Consider the following 18,101-nt stretch of genomic DNA (forward strand, 5'->3'; position numbering starts at 1 on the left):
TCCCATCCAGCCGCTGGCCCTCCTAGACCTCCTTAGAGTTAGCAGATTTATAGGAGCTGCAAGCTTGTTGTGGATCATTCATGATCTGAAATGCAATGGGGTCAGAATGATAATGTGACTTGTGGATCATTGGGAGCAAGCTAAAAACTGCTGTTTGTAAAACCCAATCAGAATGATCTAATGGATGTATTGGATAACAATCCATCCAGCATAAACAGCAGAGTTCTTGGTGTCTGCAGAAATTAATTCTTTTCATGGAGGCAAGAGTATAACTGCAGGTCACTGGCTTGATTCTGCAGTCTTTATACTATTTAACACCCTCATGCCTGAATGGCTATATTTGTATTTAATTTTAACTTGTTGTTTTTTAAAAGTACTTCAAATAATAGTATCTTCTATATTTCTCCTTCATCTGAAATAGAGAATCTTCAATATTTATGATGCTCTTGACTGGATAAAATATGCTGATGACATCGGTATTTTACAGAAATTAGAAAAGCTTGGAAACTATTGTTGGCCTTTCCTAGAAGTTTTCTTTGCTGAATGTAAGTTATACACAATGTTACAATGAGTGGTGTATGGAAAAATGTTGTGTTCCTGTGCCTGCTTAATCTTAAACTCTGTGGCTCGCAGTTGGGTAATACTTTGACTAAGACCAACCAAAAAGTCACAGAAATGGTGGCAAGCTTTTGAGTTTTGCGGAACTCTTCAACAGGTGAGATGTTACACAAAGCAGGAAGCGGTGAGATGATTATAATTGGGGTTTTTAAAGGCTCTAGATTCAGTTCCAGGATAAAACTTTTATGGAACATCATTCCTCGTGAAGAGCTCTGAGAAATCAAAGGCTTGCCATGTTTTTGTGTCTTTTTGGTTTCTCCCCCCAAAAACGTATGGCCCAAACGTTGTTTTTTGTGTGGATCAACACAGTTACCTTTGTTCCATAATACTAGCTCTATAAAGGCAACTGTCTTTTTTGTTTTGTTTCTCTAGTCCTAACAGAAAGTGATTTTTATGTAGTTTGTGGTGTTTTTTTTTTGTTTTTTTTTTGAGGAAACAGCTTATTCTTCACTGGTATGATGACTCATATCCTGCCTACTACTTAGCCTGTGTTCTTTTCCTTTAGACCAAGCTGAAGTTAACATATCACTACCAGTTTTACTTCGAGATAGGAAGTCAAGGTCAGGAGGGATACCAAGTTAACTTGTTATTTCTGCAGTTGAAGACCAGAAATACCGCATCCTCCCAATATATACCAGTTGGCAACTTTGTGCTTGCCATGTGCCTTAAGGTTGTTTGCTGGTAAATTTATCGGCCTGGATCCAAAGTACTCTGTGCATCAGTGAGACATTAATTCTCATGCATGGGGGATCATAGATTTCTACCACCTCCCAGATACAGTGCCAGTTGCATGCCATGTTGCTTCTTGGAGTAGCTTCTTGGGTAGCAAGAGGGGCTGCATGATTCTTGGGGCCCAGGCCACACTTAAGTGAACCTGTTCTTTGAAATATCATGGATGGGGAAGCTTTTTGGCTCCATAGGATCAACCTTGCAGGCCAAATTTGACAGGTGGGTGGGGGCACCTGCCAGTCACACATCATTATAACATTACAAGGTTGAGAAATAGGTAGTCCTGCCTACATGCCAGAATCTCTGGTGCTGAGCATTGGTCTGGCAAAGCGCTTCTTTCTCCCATCCCTTTCCTACAATTTACAGGCATTGCTTCACATGTGAAAAATCCGCATCATGATTAATGTCTTCAGAAAAGCAGGTTTCTTTCTTTATTTTTTTAAAAATAATTTTTATTAAATTTCCATTTAACAATCCAATTGTGTCTCATTAATTAATCCGAATTATGCCAACACATATCATAAAGTCCAAATATTTTGCCGAATTTTTTAAATTTTTGTTGGGGGTACCCATGCTTCAAGCTCAGAAGGGTCCAATCCTCTCATATTTCTTCTGCTTTGATGTTCACAAGTCCCGTCTTCCAATCTTCTTGTTGTTATCCTTTTTTTTCTTAATAACCTCTGAGTTATTTCCACAAGTGAGTTGAAGCAAACATTGTTATAGTCCTGTGTTGATTTTCACGCTATCCAAAAGTCCTATTCAAGCGGCAGGTGCCATTTTGCCACTTCCCATAAAATACAGTCTAAGAGTGTGCTCATTAACTTTCCCAGACCAGTTGCTCCATAAATCATCCTTTCCAGGGGAGTTCTTGCCAAATCAGACGTAGAATTCAAATAAGATAACAGAACGTGGCTCACCTCCCCCTTTGACTGTAAATCTTGCAACAAAGTCTGTCTCATAAGAAAAGCAAGTTTCTTTCAGCGACCGGGGGTGGGGGAAGCAGGGACTGTAGGAGGGACTTCTCCCTCACCCAGCTAGCTGGCGTTTTCTTTTGTTTGTTTTCTTTGACTGTTCCTGACATTGAACAGGCATGCACAGCCAAATTGAGCTGGATTTAACCCCTGCTCATCAACAGTCAGGGGGACGCGGGTGGCGCTGTGGGTATTGGCGGTTCGAATCCCCGCGGCAGGGTGCGCTCCCGTTGTTCAGTCCCAGTGCCTGCCAACCTAGCAGTTCGAAAGCACTCCCGGGTGCAAGTAGATAAATAGGGACCGCTTACTAGCGGGAAGGTAAACAGCGTTTCCGTGTGCGGCTCTGGCTCGCCAGAGCAGCGATGTCACGCTGGCCACGTGACCCGGAAGTGTCTCCGGACAGCGCTGGCCCCCGGCCTCTTGAGTGAGATGGGCGAACAACCCTAGAGTCTGTCAAGACTGGCCCGTACGGGCAGGGGTACCTTTACCTTTACTTTACATCAACAGTCAAGGGGGGGGTGTCAATCTTGCTAGCTTTGACTTTGAGCATCTGTTAGGAACAAGGTTCCCTGCTGGGAACAAGGATTCAACACAGAATTCAACCCCTCTCTCCCTCCCTTGCTCAAGGGACATCAGCCCAGGGACAGGTGGCATGATTTGGGAGAAAGTGACTTTGTTAGTAAAAAAAAAAAGTTTCTGCAACTTTGAAATCTTTTTTGATTTGGAAAATAAAAATGGAAGATTGAACTACTCACTTGGATTACACTAGTGTACATATGTGTGATATTTATATAGTTCTCAAAGGAATAATTTTGGGCAGGGAAAAGTAACTCTTAAGTACATGTCGATACTACAGTTGGTAGCAGTAAACATTGTACTGTGTTTCACTTTGTAGACAAGCATCTTATAAGCAAAATTATATTGGAGGACTACAACTTAATAGAAGCATTTGAATCTCAAAACTGTGACGGTTGTATGAAGGTAAGATTTAAACAAAACGTTATATTAAAAAAATAAGAGTTTGCTTGTAAATGCCACACCTTTCATTTGGTCAGAGAAGCCACCCTCTAGTGGTATCTCAATCTTGTCTCAATTGAGCTTCAGTTTATTGGCTCTCATCTGGTTTATTACCAAGGCCAGGCACCAGTCCAGAACATTCACCGCCACATCTGCTTGAGCTGTAAAGGAGATGTAGAGTCGGGTGTCATCAGCATACGGATGAAAGCAAATTCCAGAACTCTTGGATGACCCCCACTAAGTTTCATGAAGATGTTATATAGCATGGGGGATAAAATCAAACCCTGATGAACCCTGTAATGGAGGTTCTTCCAAGCAGCGATCCAAGTTAAAGTGGAATCACTGCCAAACGGTATCCGCAACTCCCAGCTCCGACAGTCTCCCCAAAAGAATACCATGGTCATTTGTATTGAAAGCCACTGAGAGGTCAAGGAGAATTAACAGGGACACACTCCCCTTGTCCCAACACAAGTCGTCATACTGCAAGGGTGACCAAGGCCATCACACTCATCCAAGAGGTCTGAAGTTGGTTCAAAACCACCCATTCAAGAACTTTACCCGAGAAAGGAACGTTTGCAACATGCCTATAGTTGTTCGAGTGTTCTGGATTCAAGGATTTATCAGAGAATGGTCTCACTGTTGAAATTGCTTGTTTGTATCGTGGCTTGTTAGCATCCAAACACAGTCATTGTGTAACACAATCTTAAAAATAACTTAAAGATGTTTCATAGTTCAAGATGAATTTAGTAAACTGTATATATATGCAACCATCTGAAATTGCTTTACAATTGAAGTTAATTTGAATTTGTCCTGTTTCATTACAGAAAAGTGATCTCATGAAAAATTGGGGAAATGAAGCATTTGCTAAAGAGCAATTTGATATTGCTGCCGCTTCCTATACAAAAGCTATAGAATTATGGTAAGGGATAAATTATATTAATGAACAAAGGTGTAGAAACGTGCATTTGAGATAAGAACCTTTTTGGACAGAAGATGAAAGATATTTTCTATTTGAAGAGAAGAGTAGTTCCCAAAGACAGCTGCACATATACAGAGTACGGGGTATGGAATGCACTATGGGTACTGTAGTGTTTCTTTGCATTCTTTAGTGCCCTTCTAATTAGATTTTACTTCACCTGAAAATGTCTATTTGCTTTCAGAGGGGTTTATTTTGTCCTTGGCTCTTGTCACCAAACAATTAGCATCTTTTAGTGGATCATGTTGACCTGAGAGCAGAATCCCTTAAGTAGGATTTTAAAGGTCCAGTAGGGAGTAGTGACTGTTTAACAAACCAGATGATTTATCACCTCAATCTGGATTAAGATTTGGTCTTTTGAGACAGAAGAAACAGTGCGCCCCCCACTGTTTCTTCTTTTGGTAGCCGTTCCTAATACACCATGGCTTTTGTCCACCAGTGTCCCTCAGCTGATAGTAAGGCTTCCTAGAGGAAAGAAGCAATTTTCAACCACTTCCTTCGCTCCACTAGCTCACGGTGCACCACTTAAATCTGCTCTGAGGGGTTTCCCAACTTTCTAGAGCAATTTAGAGAGTATGAGGGGTCTGCAAGGGGGAGGGGGGGGGAAATGCTCTGCTGCTGGAAGCCTTACTGTCAGCTGAGTAGCACTGTTTGTGAGAACTGTGTATTTTATAGCTTTTCAGTAGAGATACAGGATGGCAGAATTTTAAAAAACCTGTCATATTTGAAACCACTAGAATAGCAAAGCTTGGCAATGTATCTGGTAAGTAGCCCCACTAATACAAATCAGTATTACAGTACTGAAATTGAGTGCTGTGCCTATCAGTAGTACTTACTATTTGCAGCAATCACTACCTATGTTATCTGCAACAATTGTGACTTTTAGCTTCAGTTAGGCTGACACTGGGACTGCAGGTGTTCCTGTTTCTGAATTCACCCTACATGGGGAGACTGCTGTAAAGTATTCTCAATGAGTTTGTTATGCAGACCACAACTTTTCAAACCTTGCGTATTAACTGCTACCAAAAATGCAAACTAAGGCAGAAAAGTCATATTGGATAATTGCATATAAATACATGTATGGCTCAACTTTCAGGAGACTATTTTGGTTCAGAGTAAATAAACTGAATGCAATCTAACATTTTTTAAAGGCCTGAAAATCACATTCTTTATGGCAACCGGGCTCTCTGTTTTATCCGAACTGGACAATATAAGTAAGTATATTCCCCCCCCCCATGGGATTCAATGACTACATTTGAATGGAACCCTAAACTATGGTTTAGTGTTACATAAGTGACTCTAGCCTTTTCTCCTGGGCTCATATGCTCCCCTCTTCCTCTGCATGACATGTGATCGGAAAGAGAAGTTTGGAAGCTCTTGTTCTTATTCAGCTGTGGGTATTGATAACTGTGGTTAGTTTAAAACAAGTCTACTTCAAATCATGGTTTATGAAGCTGGCTTATTAAACTAACCACAGTTAATCACAGTTCTTGGTTTGGATGAAATGGCAAAAGTTTGCTTAAAAGGCAAGTGGAATTCTATGCATTCGAACCCCTTGGCCAGAAGGGACTGGGAATGGAGGAGTGTGAAAGCTTGAGAGGGCTTGCAGTTGAGTGTTCAAACACTGCCTAAGTATATTTATCTAAACTGAATATAAATGTCATGCTCCGTTTTTTAAAGCTGTGTTGCTTTAAGAGACTAAATGGCTATGAAACATTTTATCCGCACATTTATAAAGTTAAATTTTCAGCTGCGAAATTTAGTATTATTTTACATTAGAGAGGATTTATTTCATTTTGTCATAGTGTCTCATCCTCTTCCACACCCACTTGCTCAATGGCATGAGCAAGAGCAAAAAAGCAATGAATTTTTAGTTTAATGGAAGGAAGGAATTCAGGAGGAGGGCATTAAATTGGAAATGTTTTCAGCTAATCTCAGTTTTTAGAGCTTTTGGGTTTAGTTTTGATCTCTTTTGGGACTTTGAATCTTGGGGAAGCTGGTGAGCATTGCATTTAATGCATGTTAGTGTCAAATAAAAAAAAGTGATCTCTTAAAGACAGAAATACACAGTGGTTAGAGACCAAAGAACAAATGAACAAAAGAATTGTAGGGATCCCAAGGGTCATCTAGTCCAACCCTCTGCAATGCAGGAATCTTAACGAAAACATTCATCAAAGATGGCCATCCAACCACTGCTTGAAAACCTCCAATGGAGGAGAGTCAATAATAATAATAATAATAATAATAATAATAATAATAATAATATAGTAAGTAAGTAAGATATTTGATGTTAGCCTCCCTGGCCAAGACCGGGCTCAGGGAGGCTAACATCAAATATCAAATACATCAAAACACAATCAAACAATTGATTAAAATACAGCTTAAAAATTAGAATCAGGATAAAATTAGATGATTGCCCACGAATTACAACCATAGGGGTTGGGAACCTCAAGTATTCATCAGGGCCAGCTATCCATGTTGGTTCCACGTGAGCCGATAAAAGGGCCAAAGAGGTAACTTACAGGGTCCCATAGAGGGGGGTCAAACTGGGCCTGGACCAAAGGCCAGGCAGAACAACTCCATCTTGCAGGCCCTGTGGAAAGATGTTAAGTCCCGCAGGGCCCTGGTCTCCTGCGACAGAGTGTTCCACCAGGCTGGGGCCAAAGCTGAAAATAATATAACAAATATATTATTTATACCCCGCCCATCTGGCTGGGTTTCCCCAGCCACTCTGGGCGACTTCCAACAAAAGACTAGAAGGGAGACTGCTCCACTGTCAAACAGCTCTTAGCGTCTGAAAGCTCTTCCTGATGTTTAGTGCATAGAACTAGTTCAGTGAAGTACTTTGAAACTGCAGATAGTTTCAAAAAAGTAGTTTATTGGATGGTAAGGAGATCAGGTGCTTAGAGCAAAAATAAATATGATAAATTCCACCAGGTATGACCCAAGCCACCTCTTTGGATCCCAACCTGTCCTGTATTTTCTGTATTGCTTTTCTGTATCTTGGAGGTGAATATTTTTTTTGTAAATTAGCATAGATTCCAACTTTACAGAGTGGACAGTCTGCCCGGCTTAGTGTTTTGGTTAGACTTGTAGGAATGCTGGATGGTATATTGGACCTTTCAGAGATGTCCTTTTCTGTTGACGAAGCCTGTTAGCATTGAACTGTTTGGGTCAATATCTTTCTTCGTATCCTCTGAGAGTACTCGGAAGGAAAACCTGGCAGGAACAAGCCTTCAGATAGAAGGAAAGACTATTGACTGTCTTACTCAGTAGTCAGCATCATTCAGGGAGGTAAACGTGAAAGGCTTTGGTTCTGCAAGGCTAGGTCTGTGAAGACAAAAATACCCCCTCCCCCTGGGGAAGTCAGAATTTGAACCTGGCTCCCCCCAGGAGGAGATGTAAGTTGAAGAATCCTCTGTCTGCTCTCCAGAATGGGAATTTATGGTGAGTGAAATTTCTTATCTTTTAAAGACAGAACTTTCTCAAGTTTTTGGATTTAGTCTTGCAATTTGAAAAGCTTAAAAATGTACTGTATTTGAATGAGAACATTTTCCTCATTCATTAGTATCGTATCTTCTTCCTGTTTTCAGAAAGGCCCTGTGTGATGGGAAGAGAGCCATAATTTTGAAGCCCAACTGGCCAAAGGTTAGCTGCATTTCTTTCACAGATCTGTCTTTGCTGGAACTCAAGTCAGAAAACATTGAACATTAACCATTATATAAACAGGAAGCTTCCCTTTTTGAGTTAATTTGACTAGTTATAAATCACTGGGGGGATAGATACCCTGTATGCAATAGTTCTATTTATTTAAAAAGCATTTCTAAACTGGTTAATATAGAAAAAAAATCTCTAAATGTAATATATTTGTGAGTAGGTAGAAATTATGTCCTTGGCAGCTTCTTAATTGAAAGAACCCATACCAGTTATTTTTAGGGCATGGTCTCTTTGGGCTCCTTTACCCAATTTTAAGAAGTACGTATTAGATTCACTTTCTGCATCTAGTGTTCTAGTGATCTAATGTTGATTCATGTTGATTCTGGCTTTCTACCATGTGCCGGCATAGGATTGGATCCAGAGATCCTGTCGCCAGAGTTTTGCTCACAGAAGAGGCACTCCCAGTGCCCACTTAGAGAGAGTGGGGAAATTTGATTTTTGCCCATTTCCCATTCATTCCCCAGAAATGTTCTCCTTGGGGTTTGGTGCCACTTAATGAGAAGTGGTACAGATTGTAGTGTGATACACTATTGGTTCTTCAGGGGTTAAAGTTTGAACAGGAGGGAGAGGTGGAGCTCAGTAAAGGAGGGGCTACCAACACTTAAGTTTCTACTAGATGAAAATCCCTCCAATTATTTATTATTTATACCCCACCCATCTGGCTGGGTTTTCCCAACCACTCTGGGCGGCTCCCAACAGAATATTAAAAACAATAAAACATCAAACATTAAAAACTTCCCTAAACAGGGCTGCCTTCAGATGTCTTCGAAAAGTCAGATAGTTGTTTATTTCCTTGACATCTGATGGGAGGGCATTCCCCGGGGTGGGTGCCACCACCGAGAAGGCCCTCTGCCTGGTTCCCTGTAACCTCACATCTCACAGTGAGGGAACCGCCAGAAGGCCCTCGGAGCTGGACCTCGGTGTCCAGGCAGAATGATGGAGGTGGAGCCGCTCCTTCAGGTATACAGGACCGAGGCCATTTAGGGCTTTAAAGGTCAGCACCAACACTTTGAATTGTGCTCGGAAACATACTGGGAGCCAATGTAGGGTTGGGCTTTTAGACTCATATGATGAAAATAGGAGTGAAAATGTTTTTATTTGGCAAAATGTGCTCTATTTAGGGGAGTGGTAAATTCTTTGTTCTTTTTTTTTGTAGGGACACTATCGATTCTGTGATTCACTCTATCTCTTGGGGGAGCACAAAAAAGCACTAGAAGCAAATGAGAAAGGCCAAGAGCTGTGCAGAAATAATCCTGAAGGAATTAAGGATCTTATACAGCAACATGAGAAATTTAAAAAGCAAATTGATGAAATGAGAGGTAACCTTTCCTCTTTCGGATTGTCTTTAAATACAGTAAAATACTTTGTATAATAAATTTTATTTAGTGAATCAATTTTTTTATCATGTATTTAGGTGTGAAACAAAATAAACACAGAATAAAGAAGGCAGTAGTTCAGAAAAAGTAAGTTTAATTCTATTTTACTTTATATGTGAAAGTAAATAAAAGTCAAGTAACAACGGGCTAAATTAATATTTTACCAGCACAGATTTGGTACCACTACAGATTTTGACAAATTCATGAGGTATAGAAACACTATTTCCTATTAGTAAGAATGCTTCATTAGCACTTAATTTCTGTAAGTGTCAGGCTCTCAAAGATTATCCCTCTTTTAAATTTAAGATGAATTAAACAACAACACTGCCTTATGGTTCAATTTAAACAAACACTAAGAAGCTTTAAAACAGTTGGCTGCACATAAATATTCCTTAGAAGGGCATATCTTTACTGCTTTCCACACCTATGGATTGCATGGGCAAAAAGATTTTTAAAGCAATTGAAAGTGTTAATCCACATGAAGTCATGCTCTTAATTAACATGGGTGTTCAAAGAGGGAAATAGCCCATTGATTCCCCCCCCCCCCCAGTTTTTATTTCTTTATTTAAAATATCCTTCAGCACTTCCAGAGTGGCTTTCAAAAATAAGGTAAAAATACAGTAAAATATAATAAAGAACAATATAAAGGGTCTTGTGGAAGACTAACAAATTCATTCTGGCAGAAGCTTTATGCTCAGATGTGTTGAAGTGTTATCCGGAGTTGTGGATGCATATATGCATGGCTATAGAGAGGGAGGAATTGTAAACAGTGAGGTCAGAAGGCAATGGAATGCAGAAAAGTGCAGGCAGTGATAATTACCTTGTTAAAAGTGACCATTCACCCACATGTTTGTTGCCCTGGTGTCTTCTCTGCTTAGGGACACGGGTGGCACTGTGGTCTAAACCACTGAGCCTCTTGGACTTGCCGATCAGAAGGTTGGCAGTTCGAATCCCCATGACGGAGTGAGCTCCCATTGCTCTGTCCCTGCTGCTGCCAACCTAGCAGCTCAAAAGCACACCAGTGCAAGTAGATAAATAGGTATCACTGTGCCAGAAAGGTAAGTAGCATTTCCGTGTGCTCTGGCACTCGTCACGGTGTCCCGTTGTGCTAGAAACGGTTTAGTCATGCTGGCCACATGAGCCAGAAAGCTGTCTGGACAAACACTGGCTCCCTCGGCCTGAAAGCGAGATGAGCGCTGCAACCCCATAGTCACCTTTGAATGGACTTAACTGTACAGGGGTCCTGTATCTTTTTTTACATTCTCTGCTTCCAATGTTGGAGCAGTGTCAATTGTTCTGAAAGCTGCCTTCAGAACTGTCCTTCACTCCCTAGAAAAGGAAAACAGCCCTGTGTGCCTCTCTTAAGAGCCCAGCTGCTCTCTTCCTGCTGTAAAGAAGGAAGTGGATCCTGAACGAAAAAGGTTGCATTTGTAGATACAGTTATTCTTAATGTAAATGTTGCAGAAAACAACTCTTCACATCTTATGATAGGGTGTTGCTTTATTTTATTACCAAAGAACGATGGCAAAAGAACGTTTCTGGATCCTAAAACAATTCATAATCTTCTGGCACCCCCCTCCCCCACAAGCAATGTGTGTTTTATTTTGAATTATTGGTTTAGTTCTACAGAATCTCCTTCAGTCAGTGCCCAGGAATCAAAGAAGTCTGACAATGAAAAGAAAACGCAGCCTGACAACAATCTTGGTAAACAGAAGCATACAAAGGTAAGTTGTTTTCGTTTGCTTGTTTTTAAATGCAAATGCTACTGAGAGCTGCTGTCTGGAAGACAGTGCTGTCAGAAATTTCCTTAAACATGAATATATTTTTCAGGGTTCTTAGGTTCCTGCTCCTTACCTTGCCAACCCTGACTCTGCTGTCGCTTTAACTTTTTGTTGGCAGTGATATAGCCTGGCTTTGTATTAATTTATCTCACTTTAAAGTTATTTGAACTTGGCAAGCAACTAGCTACTTGGCCTGTTATAAGAAGATCTGTGAATGTGACTGAAAAAAGCAACAAACCTTTTAAACATAGCACTTTTTAAATCATGAAAATAGTTCCATTGAACAAAGCCAGTCTTGCTTCCAAATAAATATGCATAGGATCAGCTTTAACTAGGATTTTTTTAGAAGCAAGAGTGGTTGCTACTGGGCGAAAATAGTATTTCTCTATGAGATAGAAAGCAAGTGTCTGTGCTGCTTCGTTGGTAGCCATATATATTCTTAATCTGGAAATTTGAAACATTTCAAAGCTCAAATAGCTGAAGAGCATAATGTAATAGCACAGGCTCATCCATATTGGTTGATTGTGAAGCAATACATAGAGCGATATCTCCTGGATTCTAGCACCAGTTAGAAGTCACAATAGCAAATACAGTGGTGCCTCGCAAGACGAAATTAATTCGTTCCGCAAGTTTTTTCTTCTTGCGAGTTTTTCGTCTTGCGATGCACGGTTTCCCATAGGAATGCATTGAAAATCAATTAATGCGTTCCTAGGGAAACCGACTTCAGACCAGGTCCGGGGACAGTCTGTCCCCCGACCTCTTCTGAAGGCTGGGGGGGGGGGGACAAGGGCTTTTCTTCCCACCCCCAGCATTTTAAAAAACCCCGGGACAGCGGAGGACTTCTCCGCTGTCCGGGGCAATCTTAAAATGCTGGCGGGCGGCATTTTAAAATCGCCCCGGGACAGCGGAGGACTTCTCCGCTGTCCGGGGCGATTTAAAAGCCCCTGGGAAGTCAGGCAGGGGGGACAAAGACATTTGCCCCCCACCCTCCTTCAGAAGAGGTCCAGGACCTCTTCTGAAGGCTGGCGGGGGCGAAAGTCTTTGCTGCCCCCCGCCTGCCTTCAAAAGCTGTCCGGCCAAGGCTTCGCGGACCTCTCCACAAGCAGCGGCAGCGCTGCCGCTGCTTGCGGAGAGTTGCCGGCATGCCGAAGCCTGCGCGCGCTGAGATCAGCGCGCCCAGGCTTCGCAGACCTCTCCTGCCTTCAAAAGCCGTCCGGGATAGCGGGAAGCACTTCCCTGCTATCCCGGACTGCTTTTAAAATGCTGGCGGTGGGGAGCAAAGCCTTTCGGCCCCCACCAGCCTTCCTGGACCTCTTCTGAAGGCCGGAGGGGGGGAAAGGCTTTGCTCCCCACCGCTAGCATTTAAAAGAGGTCCCCGGAGATTTCCCTATGGGCTTTCGTCTTGCGAAGCAAGCCCATAGGGAAATTCGTTTTGCGAAGCGCCTCCAAAACGGAAAACCCTTTCGTCTAGCGGGTTTTCCGTCTTGCGAGGCGTTCGTCTTGCGGGGTACCACTGTATAATACAAATTCCATTTTTGTTATTTATTTGACATGCTGTTGGATACGAGAGAGTTTGCAATTTTGTCCAAGTGCAGTAAATAATGTTTCCTGCTAGCCAGTGACAGAAATCCTTCCCTTCGCTTGCAGGAGAAGGGGAGGAAGGCTTAGGCAAATTTCAGGCTTACTTTTAATACCTGCTTACTCTTAATGCCAAACTATGTTTTCCTCCTACAATTAAATGTAGTCATTGTTTGAAGGGGAGTTTTGTGTCTTGCTCTTCAAGAGTAATTTTCTACCCACATTTCTAATTAAGATTTCCTGTTATTCTTAATAATTTTGTCCTGGCTTAGCAAAGTCATAAACGGTTTAATGTTGCATTTTAACGTTGTTCAACCCTGCCTTGGGACCTTATGGTAAAGGGTGAGTAGGGAATAACAACAAAAACAACAACCTGCTATTTTTGTATCTTTTTCCTTATCTGCCTTGCGGTCCTTTTTGTTTCTGTTAAGTGACCTTCCCCATTATTAAGTTTTTTTGGCTCTCTTTCAGCAGCTTCCAACGTGGCTCATGGTATAATAAAAACAAATTTAAAACCAGGCTTAATTCCCGTCCCCAGTGAAAATAGCAGTAAGACAAAAATAAAAGCAACAAGGTACCAGTAAAAGCAGCCATAAGAACAGCAAGGCAGTAGTAAAAACATCTGAAAATAAAATATATAAAAATCCTGGGAGATTAGAATTGTCTTCATCTGGTGCTGAAAGTCCAACAGAATTCGCTCTAGCTGAGCATCTTTGGAGAAGGTTCACGTAGGGCATGGGTAGGCAAACTAAGGTCCGGGGGCCGGATCCGGCTCATTCGCCTTCTCAGTCCGGCCCGCGGACGGTCCAGGAATCAGCGTGTTTTTACATGAGTAGAATGTGTGCTTTTATTTAAAACGCACCTCTGGGTTATTTGTGGGACATAGGAATTCGTTCATTCCCCCCTTCCCAATATAGTCCAGCCCCCCACAAGGTCTAAGGGACAGTGGACCGGCCCCCTGCTGAAAAAGTTTGCTGACCCCTGACGTAGGGCTTTTGGTCTTGGTGATTCATAAACTTCCAGTGCATCTTATCTAGTTGATACCATTTTACCTAGCTGTAATTCTGTGGATGGGACTCATGAATTTACTTAGTCCCTTGACATCAGGAGGATGGGGTTGCAGGCCCTTCACGTTACTTTGAGAGTGCTTAACCTGCCCGTCCTCTTTACCTGCCATTGTGCAAATAAGTAGTAGAGTGATGACGACTGTTCTAGATGAGAGACTGTTGGCTCAGCACAGTTAGCTGAACCTGTGACAACGCATACAAAAGAAGTTAAGGGTGGACCTGGGAGGAGAAAGTGAGTCATTTAGCCGTTTAGAGAAACGAAACGAAAGGGAAGGCTGTAGACTTGAAGATTGCCAAGTGCACATGCAGAGTTAAATTACAGCGGTGCTCCTTTTCAATGGGAGGAAATTTTGGCAAAAGCAAGAAAAAACAGGTATTAAACAATTACGTTGGGTTTTTATTTGGCAGTCTTTAGGATGCTAACTGGGCTTTGAGCAAATAATAACTCGAAAACTTACTTCCCGTTCAAATTGAGAGGCTTCTTCTTTAAGAACAGTAGACATGGCTGCTTCCTGCCAATCAGAAAAAGGGAAGCTTGGTTCCGCATAAACTGCAGCCGGAGCTGATAATATCTGAGCCCCTCAGCTCTCTGTTTGGGGCAAGAGTTGAGGCAGGTTCTGTTTTGTTCACCAAGAACATCTTAAGAGTAGTGGAGCTGCAGCTAGTCACCTTCCTGCTAGCTGCTGAAAAAAAAGGAGCATATAAGCCATTTATATAGTGCTTTCAGATGTTCAGAGCACTCCATGTACATTATTTTGTAATTGTTACAACTTTGTTATAGTGGTTGGTATTTATTATCCTTGTTACACAGATGGGGATGGTGGGTGGGCTGAGGGAGAATGGATTGCCTGAGATCCCATGGGTGAGAGTCAAGTGGGCCATTGCATTTTAGCTCTTTCTCTTGTTTACTATTCTACAGCAGCTCTTATATTAAGGTTTTTATGAACCAGGCTGCACAGAAAGAACCTTTTCAAATGCCTTCTTAATCTCAGTCGGGTCAGGAAAGGAGGAATGGATGGATTCATTCTGTTGTGAAATTTCATAAAAGCAATCACATTCTGCATTTGAAATGCAGTTTTTTTTGCTAGTACCCGGAGTGGGGCATGGAACAGGATGAACTGGGCCTAATCGCAATTGATTGGCAGACAGCAGATGATACTGTAACTGGGAAGGTCATTGATTCCAATCTCTCTGCCCTGCTTAACCCAAGATTCTTAGCATACCTTGGATCCCGAACACCTTGTGAGTCGAACGTTTTGGCTCCCAAACGCCGCAAACCCGGAAGTGAGTGTTCTGGTTTGCGGACGTTCTTTGGAACCCAAACATCTGACGCGACTTCCACAGCTTCCGATTGGCTGCAGGAGCTTCCTGTGTAGCCAATTGGAATCTGCGCCTTGATTTCCGAACGTTTTGGAAGTTGAACGGACTTCCGGAATGGATTCAGTTTGACTTCCGAGGTACCACTGTGTAGGAATAATTAATACCCTGTATCAAGGTAAAGGGTAAAAGGACCCCTGACCATTAGGTCCAGTCGTGACCGACTCTGGGGTTGCTGCGCTCATCTCGCTTTATTGGCCGAGGGACCTGGCGTACAGCTTCCGGGTCATGTGGCCAGCATGACTAAGCCGCTTCTGGCGAACCAGAGCAGCGCACTGAAACGCCGTTTACCTTCCCGCCAGAGCGGTACCTATTTATCTACTTGCACTTTGACGTGCTTTCGAACTGCTAGGTTGGCAGGAGCAGGGACCGAGCAACAGGAGCTCACCCTGTCACAGGGATTCGAACTGCGACCTTCTGATCGGCAAGTCCTAGGCTCTGTGGTTTAACCCACAGCGCCACCCGCATAAAATTTGGTAAATAGCAATAGGTAGATTGAAGCATAGGTGCTGATATATCACACCCTTTTTCACTGTGTGATCAGGAAAAATAGTCCAAAAATGGGGATATACATGAACAGAGTTGAAGCTTTGAAGTTCCCATCCTTTTCTATAGAGCCAGGTTAAGAGGCAGCAAAATCTACCCCCTCTCTATCTTGAGCACAAGGATCACCAGGGGTTGTGAGCATGTTTAGCCCTACCCTAGCAGCTTCCTGAATGCATCCATTTACTTAACTTCATGTAAGTGGGTTGGTTGGGAATTCGCTCTTGCTGGGGAAAAGTGAAGCATTCCTGTTGCACACACATAGGCAGTGGTGGCTAAACCTGCCTTCCAGTCCTTAGGTTAGGCGGTGTAGCTTCCTCCTAAGTTGTATTATGCCAGTTGGGTGTGTTGGGCTTCAGTTAAGAGTACACAGAGATGCTTTGCATTCTTCCCCAGAAATCTTTGCCATTTGTAACTGCGCATCTGATTTAGCAAGTATTATAACATTGCCAGCCTGCTCTGAGCGCAGTTAGACAGTTAAGGAGATTTGGAACTCACGGTCTAAGATGCCTTCCTGGTAGAAGCATTTGAGTTCTTCCATTCCCATGGGTGAACACGCACAACACTTCATATCAAGGAAATCTATTCAGGTGGGTGGTTTTAGCAACATGCCCCTTTCTGGTTCAGTGGGAGGAAATACTCATTTTAAAATCTTTTTACAGGTAGCAGCTAATACCTTAACTAAAGAAAACAAAGATCGTCTTTCAGATATTTCGTCAGGTAAGTTAAAATAAGTTAGACCATATGTGGTCCATGGTATGGATACCCCAAAACATTAGTGTGTCAGGCAGAGGCGCCGACTTGGGTCCCCCAATGTGGGTGTTGAACGTCAGCACGCACCGTGCCGTAATGTTGCTCCATCATGTTGGAGTGGCTCTGGTGTCGCTACAGCGACTGGATCAGGGCCTCCGCACACTGTTCCCTGCTGCCCTCCGTATCTGGTGCCTCCACACACAATTTATTCCATTTCTGTTCAGCAATCCTTGCATCTTTTTTTCTCTGAGTGAAGCTTGAAAATTTTATTGCATAGACCAGGGTAAAGACATCAGAATTCTCAGTCAGCTTTGTACAGTGTTGGCACATAACAATCAGTTTCTAAGCGTTAGCATGTTGCTTTTTTCAGCCCTGTCAAATTTTCAGCTTCTTTGTACAGTTCCTTGAAATTTTTGATGCAGAGTGTGTGGTTCTTTTTAAGGAAAATAACCAGGTTCAAAATGATTTTTCCCCCTCCCCCTCATGACAGGGCTGAGGGAAAATCCAGGAAAATCCAGGAGCAAAATGAGTGACTTTGAAAAGACAAGGTATAGTTTCTCTTGCATTATAATAGTGGAAATACTTTCAGATTCAAAACTTCCCTTTGAAATGTTTTTGGGGTTTCACCTTAACACCTTTATTTATTGTAGCTTTCATACCTGGGTGTCCACTTTTTTTAATTGGCCGTGATAGCTGGGGGGGACGGGGGACGTCACCAGGACACTGGTCCCTGGTGCACATGAGAGGTTGGGGACAATCCCTGCTTCCCAGGGACAAGTTTCCCAGGTTGTGGGTTGTTGTTTTTTTAGAGCATGAAATGTGTGTGCATTTGAGTTATTGACAAAAGTAACTGTATTTTTTAATTCCAGAGATGAGCTGAATTCAAAAACTGATTCTCAGAAATGTCTGGACAAACAGAAAGCTCCCTGTAGTACTGTGCGACAGGTAACAGATATGTAAAAAGCGTGGCATTGCAAATTTAAGAATTTACTGAATGTCAGGAATGCTGTTTACATATGGTTGGTGAAAGGCATGTAGAACATTATACAGCAGCAGCCTCCACTGAATATTTAAAACCAGGCAGTTTTTCGTTATGGGATTCTGTTCATAGTGTTGCCTTCACATGTACAAGTGAAACACAGCACCAAGTACTTTTTTAAAATTGTGGGCTGTATCTAACACTGCAGCTCCACCGGTGTGCTATACATCCATGCCTGCAGTGGAGCTTTCTTCTGCCCCCTGGGTGTGCTCAAAATCAGCTCTGGGGGGTTCAGGGACACTGGAATATATTTTGGGGGCACGTGGAGGAAGGAGAGGAAGTCCTTTTGTGCCAGCAGAACTCCACGGGTGCAGCATTGGACACAAGTCCTTGTTGGCAGGTTTCCTAGTCTCAGCTGGGATCTCTTCCTAGCCTGAAGTCCAGGTGAAGACCACAATACATTATGCCAGCTGCATAAGTCTTTACCCACTCTTAATTGCATGTTATGTTCGTAGTAGTCTTCAGACCAGACTGCAGTCCAAATTGAGATGATAGAGAGCTATATCCTAACGATTGTACAGTTCTTTCTGTAAGGAACAGGGTGGGTTTGTCTGAAATG

The 18,101-nt window shown here is 42.4% G+C and overlaps 1 protein-coding gene across 3 annotated transcripts in view; it reads left to right on the forward strand.

The window, feature by feature from the left end:
* The window catches only part of TTC3 (tetratricopeptide repeat domain 3), a 63,363-nt gene that overhangs the window by 9,343 nt on the left and 35,919 nt on the right, over window positions 1–18,101 (forward strand). For all 3 annotated transcript variants that reach the window (XM_077927332.1, XM_028727150.2, XM_077927334.1), the window contains exons 7-17: window positions 422–545; window positions 3,214–3,299; window positions 4,160–4,254; window positions 5,463–5,525; window positions 7,905–7,959; window positions 9,185–9,347; window positions 9,443–9,491; window positions 11,026–11,128; window positions 16,413–16,470; window positions 16,994–17,051; window positions 17,373–17,448. In XM_077927332.1, coding sequence (XP_077783458.1) covers window positions 422–545; window positions 3,214–3,299; window positions 4,160–4,254; window positions 5,463–5,525; window positions 7,905–7,959; window positions 9,185–9,347; window positions 9,443–9,491; window positions 11,026–11,128; window positions 16,413–16,470; window positions 16,994–17,051; window positions 17,373–17,448 — 930 coding nt within the window. The remainder of the gene's footprint in view (window positions 1–421; window positions 546–3,213; window positions 3,300–4,159; window positions 4,255–5,462; window positions 5,526–7,904; window positions 7,960–9,184; window positions 9,348–9,442; window positions 9,492–11,025; window positions 11,129–16,412; window positions 16,471–16,993; window positions 17,052–17,372; window positions 17,449–18,101) is intronic.

This window comes from Podarcis muralis, chromosome 4 (genome assembly GCF_964188315.1).
Source record: "Podarcis muralis chromosome 4, rPodMur119.hap1.1, whole genome shotgun sequence".
In the NCBI taxonomy this organism is placed as follows: domain Eukaryota; kingdom Metazoa; phylum Chordata; class Lepidosauria; order Squamata; family Lacertidae; genus Podarcis; species Podarcis muralis.